Genomic DNA, 18650 nt, shown 5'->3' with positions numbered 1-18650 from the left:
ATCTTCTCCGGGTAACTAATTTACACCAAAAGCACGAGTGCTCTCCAACTCCTGCCAACCTTTCTAACGAGACAAAGCATATCATCCCGTTGAGGAGCTGAATTCGGTGTCAAAGCCTCCATTCACTAACCTGAAGACCTCCCAGTCTCACCTGTGGCCCCCAGCTTGGAGCACCCGACTGCTCTGCTGCAACAGCGACCCTCTGGGAATGCACACACACTCAGTACAGAGTACCAGAAGATCGACCTTGAAGTTTAAATGACATGCTGAGGTCTGTTTGAATCAAAAGTTATTCAAGTGTTGTAATGGTGTCATGTCTGTTTCTTCTGCTTCTGGCAAGAACAAGAATGCAATGATCGAGCCTCTGCCATCTTCAGCCTCTGCCTTCCGCTTGCAGCAAAACCTACCTTCAATCTCAGCTTCTAACATCCAGCTGCAGAAAATATCTGCCATACATCTCCACCTTCAGCAAAAACCATCTACAAAAACAAAGATTAACTCCTACCCTCCACCTCCACCCTCTGACATCTTCCACATATTTCCTGTTACTGGAAGCAGCTTCATATCCCCGCTCGACTTGGAGACTCAAGCACGCTCCACTTGCATCGGCAATTTTTTAAAGGAAAGTTGATGGTAAAGCTGACATCATGTGCAAATGAGCTTATTTTGACTTTCCAGTGCTTCTCTCGTTTTTATTTTCCTTGACACAGACACACATACCACAGAAATAGAAATAAAACAATGGAAAGTATTCTTCTCAATCTAAATAATCCAACCTTTGACACTGTGGAGCTGTTTTTTCCACATGTCGTTTATGGTGTGTAGTTCATACATGTAGCACATTTTCTTTGTGGTTTCTTCCAGACTCGGTTGGACTTCACTCATACCCAGATGGAGCAGAAGCTGACACCAACACCAGCACCTCCTTCACAAGGGGGGCTTTCATCGCACAAGCAAAAGTTCCTGTGATTTCACAGGTATTAGCAGGAAAGAGAAATCATTTTGTTGTGTTGGATTTTGCCAGCAGTTGTTAGTTAATATGAGGAATATTTGAAGAAATCAAGAAGCTTATACATAGATAACATAAACCAACATAAAGCATAACACAGGCACCAGATCTGCTTAATGAGAGTCAAGCCCGAGTACAGCTTTTTATCCGAGAATCCTCTTCAAGAGGGGTTTATCAACATCATGAGACATGTCAGTTACAATTAACAGATATCAGGGGCCATGCAGTGAAACTGCAGTTTTATGGCTCAATATACAAATGTTATCCGTTTTCCCAAAGAAATCGTGCGCCACTAGGGGGAGGTGACACTGGGAGGAAAGCTGAAATTGTTGAAAAGTTGTATTCACATTTACAAGTTGTTGTATTTGGAAATGTAATGGAAATGTTTAGCCGCAGACAAAAGGGAGGACAATACTATCTTCTAAGCTAAGTTATAATTTGGTGTTTAATCGATATACAAGTACTGTGCCAAAGTAATTTCTTTATATAGTGTTCGGACACTGAAAACAGGAGTAGTGATCCACTGAAACATGTACAAACATCAATGGTAACATAGCCCTTTCATGCACGAATTATAAAAGCCTCAGTCAGGATTTTTATTTGTCTGTAGGCATAAACAAAAACAAATTATTAATATATTTATTTTTACACCAGTTATTTAAGGAGTTACTGAAATGTCACATGGAAAGGACATTTTGCTTCTGAGGAACAGAAACAGAAAATCTGATGCTTTAACGTCCACTTTAGTGGCCTATGTGCAACTTTGACGACAAAACCCCATTTTTCATGATAAAAAAAATGTTTTTATTTCCGTCCACTCAAGTGGACATCGTGCATGAAAGGGATAGAATAGAACAAAAACAGAGTTTGTACATTTAAAAAAAACTTGAATGTCAATATCTGGTGTATTCTTCAATATAGCCTGAACCCTATTAGACAAGCTTTCTTGTCATTTTCTTTAGGTAGTGTTCAGGAATAGTTATCAAGGCTTCCTTGATACACTTCCATAGGACGAAATGCGTTAAATAGTTCGCTCCTCCCGCAGCCCTCGGTTTATAAGCTCCTGTAAATCTCTTTAAGTCTGCCAGTTTAGTCTGTGAGTCACAGTGAAGATGAGCTACGGAGACCGCTACACTTCGTCGTCCTATCGGAAGATATTCGGGGATTCCCCCAGGTACTCCATGTCCTCCACCCGCATGAACGGCGCGTCTGCTCGGGGCCCCGCGGGGCTCAGGTCCACCACCGCGTCCCGCAGCGTCGCGTCCTCCGTCAGTCTCTACAGACGGGTCGGACGGTCCTCCGCGCCGTTCCAGCTGGTGCCGACCGGCTCGCTCAACTTGGGCCAAACCTCCGTGGTCAACAATGAATTCAAAGTGATCAGAACCAACGAGAAGGAGCAGCTGCAGGTATGTGTGATAAAAACTTGACGGCAGGAAGCAGAAAAAAAATCACTTGCTCTTTCAGCAGCGCATTTGATCCTCCAAGAAGCCTCACAATCCGCTTCAGGTCCTAATTTCAGTTTCAGATTAAGTGAACCACAAACGTGTTATTAGTGACTAACATTTCTGTTTTACTTAAAGTAGCCTAATTTAGACCTGATGTAATTATTTTGATAATAATGACAATAGAGATGTAGAGAGAATGCCAAATAGAAAGACAGGTCCTCTATTTGTGTTTTGTTTTGTTTTGTTTTTTTGGTATTATTATTGTATTATTGCTGGATTTCTTTGTTTGTGACGAAATACACCCAGAAAGAAACAAAACAGAACGTGATTATTTGCAAAACTCATAAACCAAGTGTTCAGAGTGAAACATTTGACCTATTTCATCTTGAATTTGATGGCAGGAACAAAAAAGCTGGGATTGGGGCAGCAAAGACTAGAAAAGCAAGTGGTACTTAAAACAGCTGGCGGAACATTTTGCCACCATTTAGATTAAGTGGCAGCAGGTCAGTAACATGGCTTGGTATTAAAATAACACCTTCGAGGCAGGGTTTTCATAGAAGTTAAGATTGGCAAAGGTTCAGCAATCTGCAAAAAAATTAGAACAAATTCAGAAAAATGTTCCTCAATATCAATTTGCCAAGCATTTGAACGGGACTCAGCTTAAAAACATGCATATCTGATGGTATGGGGGTGTATCAGTGCCTCAGGAACTGGCAACTTGCAAATCTGGAAAAGCACAGTGATTTATAAACATGGGCTATAGAGAAATATATGTTTCCATCCAGCAAGTGTCTTTTTCATCGAAGGCCTTGCATATTGTACCAAGATGATGCTAAACCACAAACTGAATCTATTTCAACATTATTTCAGAGTATAGAACCATGGGTGCTGGACTGACCTGCCATATTTCCCTGTTAACACCCATGTGCTCTTGCTTCAGAAAATAAAAAATGCAGGACTTTGGTTTGTAATGGAAATGTTCAACTCCAGTAAAGCATCTGAGAGCTGTCCATAACCACAAAAGCAGGGCAACAAGAGAAAATGATCAGGAACAAAGGGGATGATGATGATGATGACGACACTGGATTAATGCCAGTGAGCTACTGCTTCATTTACAAAGTGCTCAGAAATTTACTATAAAATCAGTATTTTCTTGTATAGGACTGTACTAAAGAAAAGTGTTCATCTTGTTGCCCAGGGTCTGAATGACCGCTTTGCCATGTTCATCGATAAAGTCCGACACTTGGAGCAGCAGAACAAAGTATTGGAGACAGAGCTGGTGACTCTGCGTCAGAAGCACACTGAGCCATCCCGTGTTGCTCATCGCTACCAGCAGGAGATGAGTGACCTGCGCTCACAGCTGGAGGAGCTTAGCAGGGACAAGAACCATATCCTCATAGAGAGAAACAACATGGAGGACGAGCTGCAGGTGAGGATAAACGGTGGTGATGAGGACACTGTTTTTGTTATATGATCATACTAGTATTGATGTGACATGAACCCAGCGCCCCCACAGAAATCACAACTTTTTAACTCCTCCTCTTCTCTTATCTACAATCCTCTTTGAAATATAGCTTCTCTAGCTCTGACAACATCAACTTTAGTCTAATTAGTTTTTATCTTCATCCCAGTATTTTTAACTGCCATTATCTAATAATTTTTCTCAAACCTGTCCTTCTCTCACTTCTTCATCTTCTCATTTCAGAAGCTCATTGTAAAGTATGATGAAGAGGTGAGGGCTCGGGAGGAAGCCGAGCAGGCCTTAAGGTCCTTCAGGAAGGATGTAGATGATGCCACAGCCGTCCGCCTGGACCTGGAGCGCCGGGTGGAATCGCTTTTGGACGAAATCTCTTTCATGAGGAAGGTGCATGAAGAGGAAATTGAGGAGCTGAGCGGCATGATGGAGGCGCAGCAGGTCTCCGTGGAGCTGGAGCTTGCCAAACCTGACCTTACCTCAGCTCTGAAGGAGATCCGCAACCAATATGAGTCCATTGCCTCCAAAAATCTACAGTCAGCTGAGGAATGGTACAACAACAAGTTTACAAACCTCACTGAGCAAGCCACAAGGAGCAATGAGGCCATGAAGGCCAGCAGAGAGGAGATCAATGATTTCAGGAGGCAGCTGCAGTCTAAGACCGTCGAGATTGAAACCTTGAGGGGCGCCAACGAGTCTCTGGAGAGACAGATCACTGAGATGGAGGATACACATAATGCCGAGGTCGCAGCCATGCAGGCAAGCATTCGTAATTTTAAAAAAGTACAGGGATTTTACTCTCAATTCACTGTTGTAGTAAAAAAAATAATCATTTCAATTTATGTGGATAAGTTATTTAGAATCCATTAGTGACATCTACATCACAGAAGACACATCTCCTGAACTGCCTGAAACGTTTAGTCTGTAGTCCAGAAATACAATTCTATGCCTAAGGCACTCTTTCGATGGATGCATCGGTAGGCAATCAGTGTCTTGCTCAAAGACACTTTGACAAGTGATCTGGGGAAGCTGGAGTTGAACCACCAGTCAGAAAGTTGGTGATTTTGATGATTGCTCTTCCTCCTGAGCAACAGTCGCCCCAGGTATCAAATGCTAAGTGAAGAACAAAGCAGAATATAAGCCACGCAAAGACCCATGGTACTTTTGTTGTGGGAGGCTACATGAAGCTTGCCCCCAATGAAACTAGAGTTGATGGTTGGGGCCACTAGTTTTGGGAGTGCCAGGCCGGATAAGGCTAGGGACATGGCTAGCCTGACCTTAGTGGCTTCCCTGGCTGCTTCTGGCAGTGCCAGACTAGCTAGCTCTGAGTTAGTCTGGCTTATTGAGCTAGCAGCACCTGGACTGTTGAAAGCATTGCAAATGAATGCATTACCGTTATGATACTTCCATGTGTGTAAGACTTTTTAGAATTCCCTCTACTTTTGGTGAGAACTGCTCTCTGGTCCAAATACATATAGAGGAAGATTTTTATTTCTGAGCTTTACCAAACATACAATTAGAACACATTGGACATATAAATGTGTAGCTGAATTACATCAATATTGAAATTGGTCTTTGCTTAGCGGAGTAAAGGAAAGTTTGTGTCAGCTGCTGGCGGGCAGAGATGTTGGCGAGGTCAGATTAACATCTCCATCTTTCTGACAAAAACTTCAAAATGTACAATTTGAAGGAACACTGATGAGTTTTTAGAGGATTTATGAATGAGGCTAATATTTTTGAATGATGACAACACGAAACAGATATAATGCACAAATACTGTGAACCAAAATTTTATAGCAGACAAATATAAATATACTATTTCAAATGTTTTTCAAAATGAATTAATGTATTTTCTGTATGATTAATGAATGGCATGAGTTGGACTGGTGACCTGTTCAGGGTGTACCCCTGATTTTAAACCGATAGCAGCAAGAATTAGTTCCAGCCCCCAACGCGACCATCAATTTGATAAACAGGGTATCGAAAATGGATGGATGGATTTGTGTAGAGACCCACAGATAAAGACAAAACTATGACACCAAATTTCAGCCCTTGGAATGATAAAAATGTTTGATTAAAGTTGCTTAAATACTAATCTTACAATTGTGATAGTCAAAGTTGAGATAACTGATAAAACTTGCTGGGAAGAGGCACCTGCATCAGCACTGTGTTGTGTGGAGATCATTGGTCTATGACACTGTGGAATAATAGGATTGAAAGTGAGCGGCTCACACGCTAAAGCTCATCATCAATTATGTCACCTCAAGCAAAGTTGACAGCGAGCTGCACGCAATAGGGTGTTCCCTATTTCTGTGTCTTCAAGTCACTTAGGACACTAAGAATTCAGTATACTGACATTAGGACGAGGTGTATCTCCTATCTGATCCCAGTATTTGTGCTAAGCTAAGGTAATCAGTTTCTGTCTGTAGCTCTATACTTAGTAGACAGACATGGAAATCGTACCAATCTAGTCATCTACAGTTTGGTAGGAATTGTGAATAGTCATCATAATTTTGTATACTTGATTCAGCCTGGAACCTGCAATAGGGGCGAGATGCGGGGTACAAGTTGGACCAGTCCACCAAAGAGAAACAGACAGATGCATACTCACCTACTGTCAGTTTATAACCCCCACTCAGACTTAGATGCATGTCTTTGGACTGCGAGAGGAAGCCAGGGTGCATAATGACGAAATATGGGAAACAAAAAATCAATTACAACAAATGTCATCTCAAAGCACTTCAATAAAACAGTCCAATTTAAGCCAATTGGAGTTCAATTCATTGTAATCATAATCCAATCAAATCCAATTAATTTAATTCAGAATTTAATCCAATTCATACATCCATCCATCCATTTTCAATACCCGCTTAATCCATCGGCCCGGTCGCGGGGGGGGGCTTGAGCCTTTCCCAGCTGTCATCAGGCGAGAGGCGGGGTACACCCTGGACAGATCCATCAGAGGACCACACAGAGACACACAACCACACACACGCTCACACTCACCCCATTTTTACAGACACAAATTAACCAAACATGCATATTTTTGGACGGTGGGAGGAAGCCGGACTACCCGGAGAGAGCCCACCCATACACAGGGAGAACATACAAACTCCACACAGAAAGGCCCCCCGGTGTGCACTGTTGAACCTGGAACCCTCTCGCTGTGAGGCGACGGTGCTAAGCACCACACCACCGTGCAGCCCCCAATTCATATACACAGAGCCAAATCTAAAACAATTTCCTAGCTAAGGAAACCAACAGATTGCACCAAAATTTCCTCTTTGGTCCAATCCGCTGTCCTGAGCTTGCATGAGGCGACTGTGGAGAGAAACGACTCCCTTTTAACAGGAAGAAGCCTCTGGCAGAACCAGACTCAGGAAGGGTGGTTTGAAAGGACAGAAAAGAGGGGACAACAAACACCATAACACCATTCAAAGGATACCTGCTGAGGCAGAGAAACACAAGTTAATGACAACAATGATGCCAAATGTACATAATGTCATATGAGGAAATAAGGGGGGGGGGGGGGGGGGGGGGGGGAAGCAAAGTGAGACAAGACGTGACATAAGAGGCCCCTTGCTGTACTGATTATCACTTTTAAAAGACAAACTTCTGGCTTTCTTTCAGGTAACAGTTAATCTCATTCAGGTTCCATGTGAGGTCATGCCATGGCATTTAGCTTGTGGTTGGAAGTCTAACACGTGCCTGGGACGTAAGAGACAAACTGACCCTTTGCCTCTATTGGATTAATGTCTGATCTGCTAAATGCAGGATGGTCATCTGGCTTTTTACAGAAGCAACAGAAAGCTAAGTCCTAAAGGTTGTTGAGACTAAGAGGAAATCCCCTATTAAACTTCAGATGGCCACTTTACAAGTATCACGGGAAACTGTATCGAGAGAATATCTTTCAAGATGTGGTTATCATCGTTGTGTCACAGAGAAACCTAAAACAAAAAACATGCACAGTTGTTTTTGACTGCACTGAAAATATCTAACTTTTTTTTTTCCCATTTTAATTGTACCAGGACACGGTTAGCCACCTAGATGCTGAGCTTAGGAACCTGAAGGGCGAGATGGCTCAGCACCTGAGGGAGTATCAAGACCTGCTCAATGTCAAGATGGCCCTGGACATAGAGATAGCAGCTTATAGGTACTGGATTCAGGAAAATGCAGCAATTTACAGAGCAATGTGTTGACTTTTTATCAGTTTCCTTATATATTTCTGAAAAACAAACAGTCCTGACTACTAAATGTTGTTTATTTAATTTGATTCCGTCAGGAAATTGCTGGAGGGGGAGGAAACTCACTTTAACTCAGGGGTGTCGTTCAGCACGGCCAGCTACAGCTACCAACCTCGAGCTGCAGCCAGCTCCTCCAGGGGCACCCAAAGGGAGAAAGAAGGAGCCACGAAGGAAAGCTTCAAAGATATCAGCGAGGATAAAGATGAGGCAGACATCAACTCCAACAACTGAGGACAGACAGGGAACTCGCGAGAAGAGATATGCTGTGCATGTATAGCGAGTTCATAGTAACAGGATACTTTTTAGAGCAATAATAATCCAAATGTTTTAAATTAGACGTGTATTTGACACAGCGTGGATGTCAATACTGAGATCATTTTGGGGATTTTAAACATATTCATTCTTTTAGAATGGAAAGAGTCGTCAATATAGCTCGTCACATCTGCAACATTAACGAAAGGAAACTCACCTGGGGGCGAATGTTGTGCAGATAACGCACCACCATAACTGTGTGACCAGACAAATGTTCGTTTTCATTTAGCTGTTCTGAGATTGCACATAGAGCTGCGTTGTAGTTGGAGGGGAAAAAGAGTGGAAGATTGCTCAGTATATCTATATAGTATAGTTTTACCTCTCTGCTTTGTTGTCAGTGGACTTGGAAGCATTTTAGACATATGGCTGTCACTGCTGGTGATACTTTTGTGTTTGTTTTATGGCTATAAAAAGCAAAAAATGTGTCACTGTTGGTAACACAATCACATTCAGAAGTCTATGCTAGAAAATGGAAAATAGTAACAATCCTATATGGCTAGCAAATTGATTCCTGTGCTTTTATGTGCGCTCATATAAAGCATTCTTCCAGATAGATCCCTATTGTTGAGTGGTGTTCACAAAGTGTATCTGATGGTGTCCCACTACCAGCATAAGGTTGGGCCAATTGTCAGACCTTGTGTTGGTGCATTGTACCCTGAGCACAGTAATAACTAAGGGTCATGAGTTATCGTGTGCCATTTGTATCCATTATATGTTTGCATGGTAGCTCGAAGTTGTAGGGCAGATTTCAGTTAAACACACCATGTTGAAGAGAGAGTCGAGTGGAGTCAAGATGCTCTCTCCATACCCTAAAACGAGTTGCAATGAAAAGAGCTGAGAATTCTTAGTTTGGTGCATGACAAATGCTCAGCCTCATGTGACCAGAGTGTGAAGGGAGATGACTTGCAGTAACGGGTATTTAGACCAGGACACTCAACTTGTGCACACAGGCCGCTTTCTCAACCAGTGGAGCTTCTTTAAATCATATTTTCTCAATTTAATAGCCATAACCCAACTGTTTTCCAGATTTCAGTAAAAAGGAGCACTTTTTAAAACAAAGATATCAAACAATACACTTTTATCAAGCCTTTTACATTCCAGCTGTGTTCAGGAAAAGTCTTCAGAGGACAGTCGTCGTGCAGCAAGCTGTAACACACCGTGTTGACATCATCCTGACGTATACCTGTGGTACAGTAGGCTCTTCTGTACGATCTAACCACAAGTCTGTCTAAGCTCCAATTCACATCAAAGGACACCTGAGAGCCATGGCTTTTATCCCCATTTTGCAGGTTCTCTGATGCCCAAACACAGTGGTATGAATTCCTTAAACGCATGCAATGCCTGAACATCCATTTCTGTCCACAGTAGCTCAAACTTCTTTGCCGAGACCATTTGCTGATGGTGTGAAGGTCCAACTGCTGCGTCGTCTTCTCCAGCACATTCCAAAGATTCTAACCGGAGTTAAGGGCTGGATTCTGGTGTCCAATTCACATGTGAAAAGGATGTTGTGTGCTATCTGAACCACTCTCCAGAAACTGAGCCCAAATCGTGGCATTGTTATCTTGGAAAAAAATGTATTCATTATATTCTGGCTGTAAGCTCACCTCATTTTCTGCTAAACCTCGACCTGATCAACTGACCCTCAGATCAATTCCTCAGTTCCAGGTATCTAAAAAAAACAAAAAAAAATTTTTCCCATCATACCCATTTCCCACGCCCCACATAAAACAGCAGACATGAGCGAATTAGGAATTTTTCAGTGTTTTATTATTTCAAACTGACAAAAGCAAGTAGAAAATCTATTTGCTCCTAAGCTATATCAAATAGATTTTTCTACAAACTCCTTTTAAATAACCTCTCTGTTGCGATGAAAGCATTTCTCATCGAGTCAGTTTGATCAGTTTACATCAGACAGCTTTAAAATGCCTCAATCAATAGGAGGCAGGTTGCAACTCAGTACTGTACATCTGAGCTTTATTCACATACAGACCTTTGGTCCTTGTAGCCCTTTTGCATGAAGCCCTTTGAAAAGTCATTTGAAATCACAGTTAACTCATGAGGTGATTGATAAATACAGGTTATGGTTCCCAAATAAATAGGTTAAACAAGAAGGATGTCACTTGTGTTGTCTTATAATAGTCAAGAGTTTCTGAGGCATAAATAGCAGTTTAGTCCAGTTTCAGCTCCAGCAGCAGTCACATTCCTGTAACTCAACAAAACCTTTGAAGAAATTCAGCAAAATATATTTTGTGCATGCTGGTCGAGTAAATATGTCCCATGTGTCCTGCAAAATCTGGGCACAAGACACAAGGGTTGTCCTGAATATTAGACAAGAATGATGTCGCTACAAATTAGATGAAAAGATAAGCTTCCTTTTTCATGCCAGCATGTTCACACAGAAGGAAAAAGAAATCCAAACAACCTAAAACAATCGGAGTTTAGACGCTTTCCTCGTACACTTAAAGGTTTTGTCAGCAGCCCGCTAAACCCTGCTATATTCACTTTAAACGGTCGATCAAATGTTTGGGAAGCAGATTCAGACAAAGAAGGAAATCCGCTTCTTGTGTTCAAGGCTGCGTGGGCAGGACCAAGCCGAAGTGGAGCACCAACAGGCCATCCTGAGGCAAAGCAAAGCCGGACAAACAGTCATTATTTCAAACCTTAAAATAGTCAGGGTTGTTTCTACTGTGCGGTTTCTTTTCTTTTACCTGTAGTGCGTCTTCACCCACAGAGCTCTGTACGTCTTTCAGTGACTGATAATGATCGAGGAGGTGATCTCCACAAACCACATCCACCTGCAGGAAGCACAAGCATTTCCGACCATTACAGAAGCAACACTCGCTGCTGGGTTTGAAAAATAAATAAATAGAATAAAAAAAAAGGCATTTCAATCTCAACTCATCAAAGCACTCAAATTACTCTTGATTACTTGTTTAAAGTGAAAAACTGGAGGGACAGTGAGTTGACTCAAACTTTTAAGTGTTTTTAGCCAGTTCCACAATGGAAAAAGTGCTGTAACAGCAAAGTTGACATCACTGCAGGGAACTGTGCTCGAGTGAACAGCGGCCTCCAGGTTTGTCCAGACTGATCACAGCAGCGCAGCACTGAGAGCAGGAAATTAGTCTAAGCTGCTAATCTTCATCCTGTGTCCCTAAACACGCCCCCGCACGCCTTCATCTGATCCTACCTGGACATTTCTGTTCAGGAAAGCAGGACACTTCCAATTAGAAGATAAAAACACAAGCTTTCTATCAAAGCTTGTCCATCTCTCTGAGGCAGACGTGGTCTCACTGTAATGATAATTTGGGGGTCATGAACAGATTAAGGACTCACACACACAGCACGTCTTAAGATATACATAACTACGTGCTTTCTAATCATTCACACACATTCATACCCCCAATGAAACACTGGGGGGGTTCAGTGTCTTGCCCAAGGACGCTTCGACATGTATCCTGGGGAAGCCAGAGTCGAACCACCGACCTTCCGATTGGTGGGCGACTGCTCTTCCTCCTGAGCTACAGCTGTCACATCTCAGGAAGTAAGACGTGCAAAATGATTCAATATGAAAACTCAAATAGTCCTTTTTTCTATCGACATACTAAGAATTTATGTTAAAGATTTTTTCCCCTCCGTTTTCAGAGCTCTTTGTTTAGATGGGATTTCATACTTGTAATATCGGACTCATTTCTCCCAGACAGAGAGAAACCAAGCAGCTGCTTTGCTGCAGGCACAAAAGTCCTTTTAAACAATAAATCCAGGTTGACCGGCGTCTCCCTTGACTCAGTGAGAGGAATAGGGACCTCACCCTCTCCCCGTGTGCCAGTGTCTCCTTTTTGAAACCAAAGCACCGGATTGTGCCCATGTTTTTGGGGCAGTTTGGACCGATAAGCTGCAGACTCACCTGGCATGTTGGACTCAGCTCCATCTTCCTCCTGATGAACAGCTCTACGTGGCGGACAGTGGCCTCACCAGACACACGGACGTACCGCCTCTCTAGTGGCTAAACAGAGGTGAAGCGGTTAGGACGGAGAACACTCATTTATTCTTATACATCTATCATTTACAGAGAACACTGGTCCATCCCTTGAGTGAATTCTCTTCTTAATGCTTTAATGGTTCATAGGTCATGTTGAACAGTTACAGGTGTGGTTAACTCAAGCTACAGTTACAGCTTGGCTTGACCATTTAACTGGTCCATCGTCCTTGTCCCAGAATACAGTCATGGGAGGAGAATCAAGTAGTTGGCTGAAGTTTGTCGGACAGCGCAACAATATGGACTGTGTGAGAAAGTAGGTTTGTTTCCATCAGCCTGCTGAGATGCACATAGAGTATGGAATCGGAAAATTATGATGGAAACGCCATCATTCGAATTAAAATCCCCTGATTCTAACAAATGAAAATATGCTCGCTTGCGCCGGGTTTTGGTTGATTTGAAAGGGATGGAAACAGCTGTGTTCGCATCAACTCTGATGTAGCACACTTTCACCTCTGCTTGGGCATTAAATAACACTTCTTGCCACCTTCTCCTCATCACAGCCCCTCTAATCACCTGGGCTGACATCTCCAATACCACTTGTCTGATTCTTAATAAAGGTTCAAGTCCTCTCTCCATGGTGATACACTCCGGGTCGGGAAAACATTTACAGGTTGGTTGTCATGCCAACCTGCGGAAAACTTGCGTGAGTTAGAAGTTTTCACCAAAGTCCGTACTTTTGATGGAAACACATGATTCAAATTTGTTTTAATGTGCATTTCCCAATGATTTGAATCACTTTTGGATGGAAACATGACTAATGTTAAAGACATTCCGGTGCTTCCAATGTTCTCTGTGGGTGATCATCATACATGCAAGTATAGCTAAATTCACTGCACAGACATTCTCTTAAAGTTACTCGAATGACGCTCTGGTTCTGATTTTATTAGAGCAGAGCGACAGTCTGAAAATACTTTAAGCAACCACGAAGTGACGTTTAGTCTTAATAGGCTGAATTTGACCAAAGACAAAGAACACAATCTACTGTTTTAGTAAAAAGATGCAACTTCCGAGCCTGTATGGAGTGCTTATTCCCATCTGAGTGTAGCAGAGTGTATACATGCAAGTTTCCCCAAATAATTATCATGGTGTGTTCAGTCCAGTTTTGACAATCACCATTTTGTACGATTTAAATCAGAGACAAGTGCACCAGAGCAGAAGAAGCCCCTGACTGAACACACTTTGTTATGTAGAGCGTGTGCAGTGTTGTCCAATACATTCTTTTTTTGCCTGATCAGTTCCAGGTCCTTTATATGAGGGTGGCTCAAGATCCTTCCACAGCAGTACATATTGTTTTTAACTGTCAAACATCAGTACTGAATCCCAGGCACACTTGACATCACTTTAAAATAGGAATTTCTGTGACTCCTTTTTATATTGCATTAAATCATATGCAACTCAGAGCAGATGCAGCTATGACCTCTCTTCATTTGTCATCCATTTTGTCCTTGTACTTACTGCAGTATAACTATACCAACTACACTCTGTTAACTGTGCTCCAAACACTTGTTCAGTTTCTCAAGATTTAAAGCCTTTACCTTAAAGTTGGAGATGCCTTCTTCAGCCCTAAAAACAAAGCAAACAGTCAAGAGGAGCACAAACGTTTGATACTAAGTTTCTGTATTGAATCCATGTGAGACAATGGGACAGCCTGCTGGCATATGTATGTAACTGCCAGATGTTTTCATTCAGCTTTAAAATGACTTTACAACAGTTACAACACAAGGCAAATACACAGCAAAAATAAATAATGAACACCGATTCTGCTTCTACCTACTCTGCCCCACCGTAGCTCAGGAGTGGCCCCCAGCCTTTTTTTCCCCTAGAAGATCGTGAGACTCCCACCTTACACACACTGGTGCGCACATGTTATGAAAACGATCTCCAAAACTTTACCAAAACCAGTGTCTAGTTCTGAATTTTCTTTCCAGAAAAAAAAAGCCCAAGTAAGATAAGCTGTCAGGTGTAATGTTTGCCTGTTACAGGCTTCCTTTTTTATTAGAAGGTGCTGAAGTTTTTGCCAGTGTGAAGAACGGCGTGTTCTTTGAAAATCCAAACCATTGTGTATGTGCTCTCCTTTTTTGACACTGTATCGGGTTGATAGTGAGCAAGCTTTACATTTTCGAGGCTGCAAACGAAGCCAGGCACTAACGATTCCTTTAACAAGTTGCCTATGCATCAAACTCTGTAAACCTTTCATTTCCTCCTGAAAAACGCTGATTTGCAGAGTAAATGGACGTGCAAATGGGCGCGTAAATCAGCCTGCACAGTGCCACTGGGGAGAAAATGTGTTATGGCTTCCCTTCTGACAGTTTTTCCAACTCTGATCACCAGCTTGTTTCTGAAGAGGGACGTTTTATTGCATATTTGATTCAGGACCCTGCATCTGCTGTGGAGACTGAATATGTCCGCTGAGTATGCCGTTTTAATTAAAAAGGCATCACTCAGCTGTTTGCACAGTGGTACATGCACTTTTTCAATCATTCTTTTATTTCCTGTAATCCCATAAACCACACAAGCATGTGTGCATGTAGCAGCCCATGTACCTCTGCATGTTTCATGTGCCTCATCCTAATCCAGACCAATAAAAATGCAGGACATTTTTTATGATTTAGTACACACGCAGGACCAAATTTTGGCAACCTCTCTCAGACCTGAACTGAAAAACCCCCTGTAGTATTTGGCAGAATAAACAGAATAAACCTCATATACAGAGACTTACGTTGTGGTCTGCAATGTATAAAAGAAATTAGGTTTTCTTTTGTCCAACAGTTGCACAAGTCCTGTAGGGCCTTCAGTTACATTTAAGTGGTTCTACTCAAAGATGCTGGATACCTTTAATAGCTCCTATATTCAGGAACATGAAAGCACAGTGGAAGTTATTACCCCACAAACTCCAGAAGCAGAGACACATCCAGCTCAGGAGGAATGGTAAACACAGACTGGGGATAGCTATCCTTCTTCTGCCTCCTCGATGCAACGGGACATTGAGGGGAAAGAACCACTGCAAAAGGAGGCAACACAGAGTTTAAGTCATGAACGTACATGCTTTTACTACTGCGTCTTTACAGTTTTATTCCAGAAATATTCATACTTTAAATTTTAAGAAAAATAGAACGAGCAAAATGCCAACCACATTCTACCCGCTTCGGTCAAACACGGCATGTTGCAGAAGGATCAGTTATAATACGCTCCTTCAGTGACATGCTGTACTTTAAAGTGTGTAATCACAGGTATTATTGCCACAAATGTTTCCTTAAGCTTTTATGCTGAATTATTTTACCTGGTTTAGGCACTGGCAGCCCTCTCTCTTTGTAGAAGTTACACATTTGTTCTCTTTCCACTGTTGCAAAAAACGAAAAAGAGTTCAAATAAATTTGAAAATGGAAGGTTAATAGAACACAACACAAGTCAATAACACCTAACAGCAAATTCATGTCCACCAGTCTGCCACAACTTTAAAAACCAGCCGTGTTAAGGGCTGACCATAGATCTCTGTCCACTCGACAAACACACGTCTACATTAGGGACGGGCAATGATTTTTAGATACTAATGGTGCACAACAAGAGAAACCTGCAAAGCAAAAGATCGCAGCTGTCAACCACTTCTGTGTGGAACACAAATGAGAATAATGTCCGGTGCTACAACTCTTTTTCAGGTAAAGCTAGCATTCTATAAGTTTACCACAACTAAAAAGGTTTGTGATTTCAATCAGGATTTTCACGTGAAACGCACATGTTATAGCTTTTTTTTTTTGCTGCCACTATGGGGAAGTATAAAAAGTAGTGCTCTTGGTAGTGTTAGTGCTATTGTTGTTCCTTTAGCTTTGCTCTGCTGCAGGGAAAGACTGAAATCAAAGCGCATAATGATCAGCTTTGTGATGGTGTGAATCATATTGTTAAGATAATGAAGATTAACCAGCGCAGCTGTTTTCATCGTTTCTCTTCTGTTTCTTTGCTGTTTATGGTTTTCAGTGCTTTGTCCTCTTTGTTATGAAATTGATTGTAGCTCCAGCTAACTTTCAACCAATCAGCATTAAAATCAAAGCATGGTGGCAGCTAGGGGCCTTTGGATATGTGCGATGTTTGTTACCCATCCACGTGTGATGTTACAAAGTAGCCAAACAAGCTTGGAAATTTCAGTGGGATTATTTTGCTGTTTGTTGTATAAGTCTGCTAAAAGTGTTGACAAGCGGTCAGGGAGGAGTTTCTCTTAAACGGTGGGAAAAATGTTGGCAAGTGGGAGATGTAGCCTTTAAACAACCATTCACTGTGTCAAATGCTGCCAAGATCAATATTCCACAGAGGAAGAAAATACCAAAATACAATCAATTGCTGGTTAATGTACAGCTTGAAATTAAACCTATTCAGCGAAGTTATTAATTCAAGAAAACCTTAAGTGTTTGGCATCCAAGCAAATGCTGTTGTGATTGTAAAAATATCTGGTATATGTACAAGCTTATACACTGCTATACAGTATAATGTTGAGACGCACAGTCTATTTGGCATGCTTGTGGTGTGGGCCCAGAGGTTACAATGATGTGGCTAATCGGCATAAATACAAACACTGAGACACAGACATACTTACATTCTTCCAAATAGGGAATCATTTTGTAAACAATATCCTGCAGCTGTCTGTCAGGCCTGAGGACAAATTAAACATAAAACCTATTAAGCAAAAAAAGTCTGCTTTAGTACATACAGGAGTGGCAACAGTTTCTCAGCATATTCAAAAGGTCTGTTCTTACATCGATCGCAACTGGGTTTCAAAACTTACACGAAATACCTCCATATGCTTCTTTATCTTAATTCCATGCCATTCTGCTTTACTTAAACTCAGCTACGGAAAATGTGGTAGACATCTAACTATTCATTAAACAGTTGCAGAAAATAAGGAACTCGTCCAGTCTGACAACAGTAAGTGACCCACCTGATGTTGTAAAGGGGCTGTGTCTGGTGGACCACAATGCTGCATGTGGGACATCTGTTGCTGTAGAAGAAATGCTTCACAATGCAACTTTTGCAAACTGAGAAAAAGACAGACCACAATATAAACTTACATTAATGGTACATTTTCAAGGAGCATTCTTTTTTTGATCAGTTAATATTGGCTGAACTATTTGGCAAGCCCAATCAATACCCATCGGTGGCAAATAGAATGGCTTTGAATGGACAACTGAAAACTCAGGATCTAATTGATGGCTTTGTTCAAACTTACATGTGTGCAGGCACTCTGTGATGGTGGTGGCATCTATAAGGAAACCGCAGCAAAGGGCACAACGGATGTATGGATAGAACTGATTGAGAGGGAGCTTGGGCTGTTGAAAAGTGACAAATCACAGTAAATTACTTCTGCATTGAAACACATGAAGAGACTGCCTCTTTGTCAGTTGTCTGAATAGATTTTTTAATTTCTTTTTAAAAACAGCTCCATTATTAATGAAGTTTGGTGTAAAGACCTCTATTAAGAGAAAACCCCTGAGAAAATACCTCTTCGTCCGAGTCGCTGTCTGATATGTTCGTTGACGTGTCATGACTCCTGTGACCAAGGGGAGGCGATGACATACCCAACAGCTTCCTACAACTCTACAAGAACTTGTCTGTTATCTTTCAAAATTGAAAACAAAACACCACATTAATATGTTCGCATAATAAGTTTAAAATTAGCCGAATACGCCGAGGTTTTTTTTCTTTTCCTTGTGTGTCAACAAACTTTCGGTAAGTTAGCTACGCGTGGCTGGTCGGCTAATGTTAGCCTCCGTATTCTATAGCAGAATAAAACAATAGCATGAGTGTACTGACTGCAGTCTGGGTGTTAATGTCACCGACGTCGGCACATTGGTACCTGCCTTCTAGTACTAACGCCGTGAAATAACCCGTGACCTCAAAATACTATACTAAGTTCTCACGATAGAGAGGCTACTTTGTTGCTTTAATCTTTCCTATGTAATTTAATTTCCCTCGTCGTTGGCGAGTTGAGACAACACTTCCGGGCTAGATTTTTCAGAATAAATGTAGCTACAACAAAGTAAAGAAATTCGGTTTACATTTTTTTTACAAACTCCGTAAGCGTTATTACTTACTCTGAATAAAAAAAAAAAAAGGCCCATAAAAGCTAGAATTAGGAAAT

The 18650-nt window shown here is 41.6% G+C and overlaps 2 protein-coding genes across 2 annotated transcripts; one reads left to right on the top strand and one right to left on the bottom strand.

Annotated features, from left to right (window-relative positions):
- Positions 1-2120: 2120 nt before the first annotated feature.
- Positions 2121-8623, top strand: LOC140312646 (alpha-internexin-like). The gene is made up of 5 exons (XM_072390414.1): positions 2121-2415; positions 3653-3883; positions 4160-4687; positions 7957-8081; positions 8211-8623. The coding sequence occupies exons 1-5, from the start codon at positions 2122-2124 to the stop codon at positions 8401-8403; spliced, it is 1371 nt and encodes a 456-aa protein (XP_072246515.1). The 5' UTR covers position 2121; the 3' UTR covers positions 8404-8623.
- Positions 8624-10251: 1628 nt separating this feature from the next.
- On the bottom strand, positions 10252-18494 carry pcgf6 (polycomb group ring finger 6). Its single transcript, XM_072391477.1, has 10 exons — positions 18011-18494; positions 17739-17838; positions 17451-17547; positions 17109-17164; positions 15804-15863; positions 15407-15524; positions 14059-14086; positions 12389-12487; positions 11193-11279; positions 10252-11102 (listed from the first exon to the last, which is right to left on the bottom strand). Exons 1-10 carry the CDS (start codon positions 18083-18085, stop codon positions 11052-11054), a joined length of 771 nt encoding a protein of 256 aa, XP_072247578.1. The 5' UTR covers positions 18086-18494; the 3' UTR covers positions 10252-11051.
- Between the last annotated feature and the right edge of the window lie 156 nt (positions 18495-18650).

This window comes from Leuresthes tenuis, unplaced genomic scaffold (genome assembly GCF_036924035.1).
Source record: "Leuresthes tenuis unplaced genomic scaffold, fLeuTen1.0.hap1 SCAF_8, whole genome shotgun sequence".
Taxonomy (NCBI): Eukaryota; Metazoa; Chordata; class Actinopteri; order Atheriniformes; family Atherinopsidae; genus Leuresthes; species Leuresthes tenuis.
The sequence above is the reverse complement of the archived record's forward strand: the minus strand, read 5'-3'. Positions and strand labels throughout refer to the sequence as shown.

Bases quoted from the DNA above. Each gene is read 5' to 3' on its own strand.
- LOC140312646 (XM_072390414.1), top strand. From the start codon at position 2,122: ATGAGCTACGGAGACCGCTACACTTCGTCGTCCTATCGGAAGATATTC. The intron at 3,884-4,159 runs GTGAGGATAAAC...TTCTCATTTCAG, and splicing joins ACATGGAGGACGAGCTGCAG to AAGCTCATTGTAAAGTATGA. The intron at 4,688-7,956 runs GCAAGCATTCGT...TAATTGTACCAG, and splicing joins CCGAGGTCGCAGCCATGCAG to GACACGGTTAGCCACCTAGA.
- pcgf6 (XM_072391477.1), bottom strand. From the start codon at position 18,085: ATGTCATCGCCTCCCCTTGGTCACAGGAGTCATGACACGTCAACGAAC. The intron at 14,087-15,406 runs GTAATAACTTCC...CTTTGTTTTTAG, and splicing joins CTGCTTCTGGAGTTTGTGGG to GGCTGAAGAAGGCATCTCCA. The intron at 11,280-12,388 runs GTGAGTCTGCAG...TGCTTCCTGCAG, and splicing joins AGCTGAGTCCAACATGCCAG to GTGGATGTGGTTTGTGGAGA.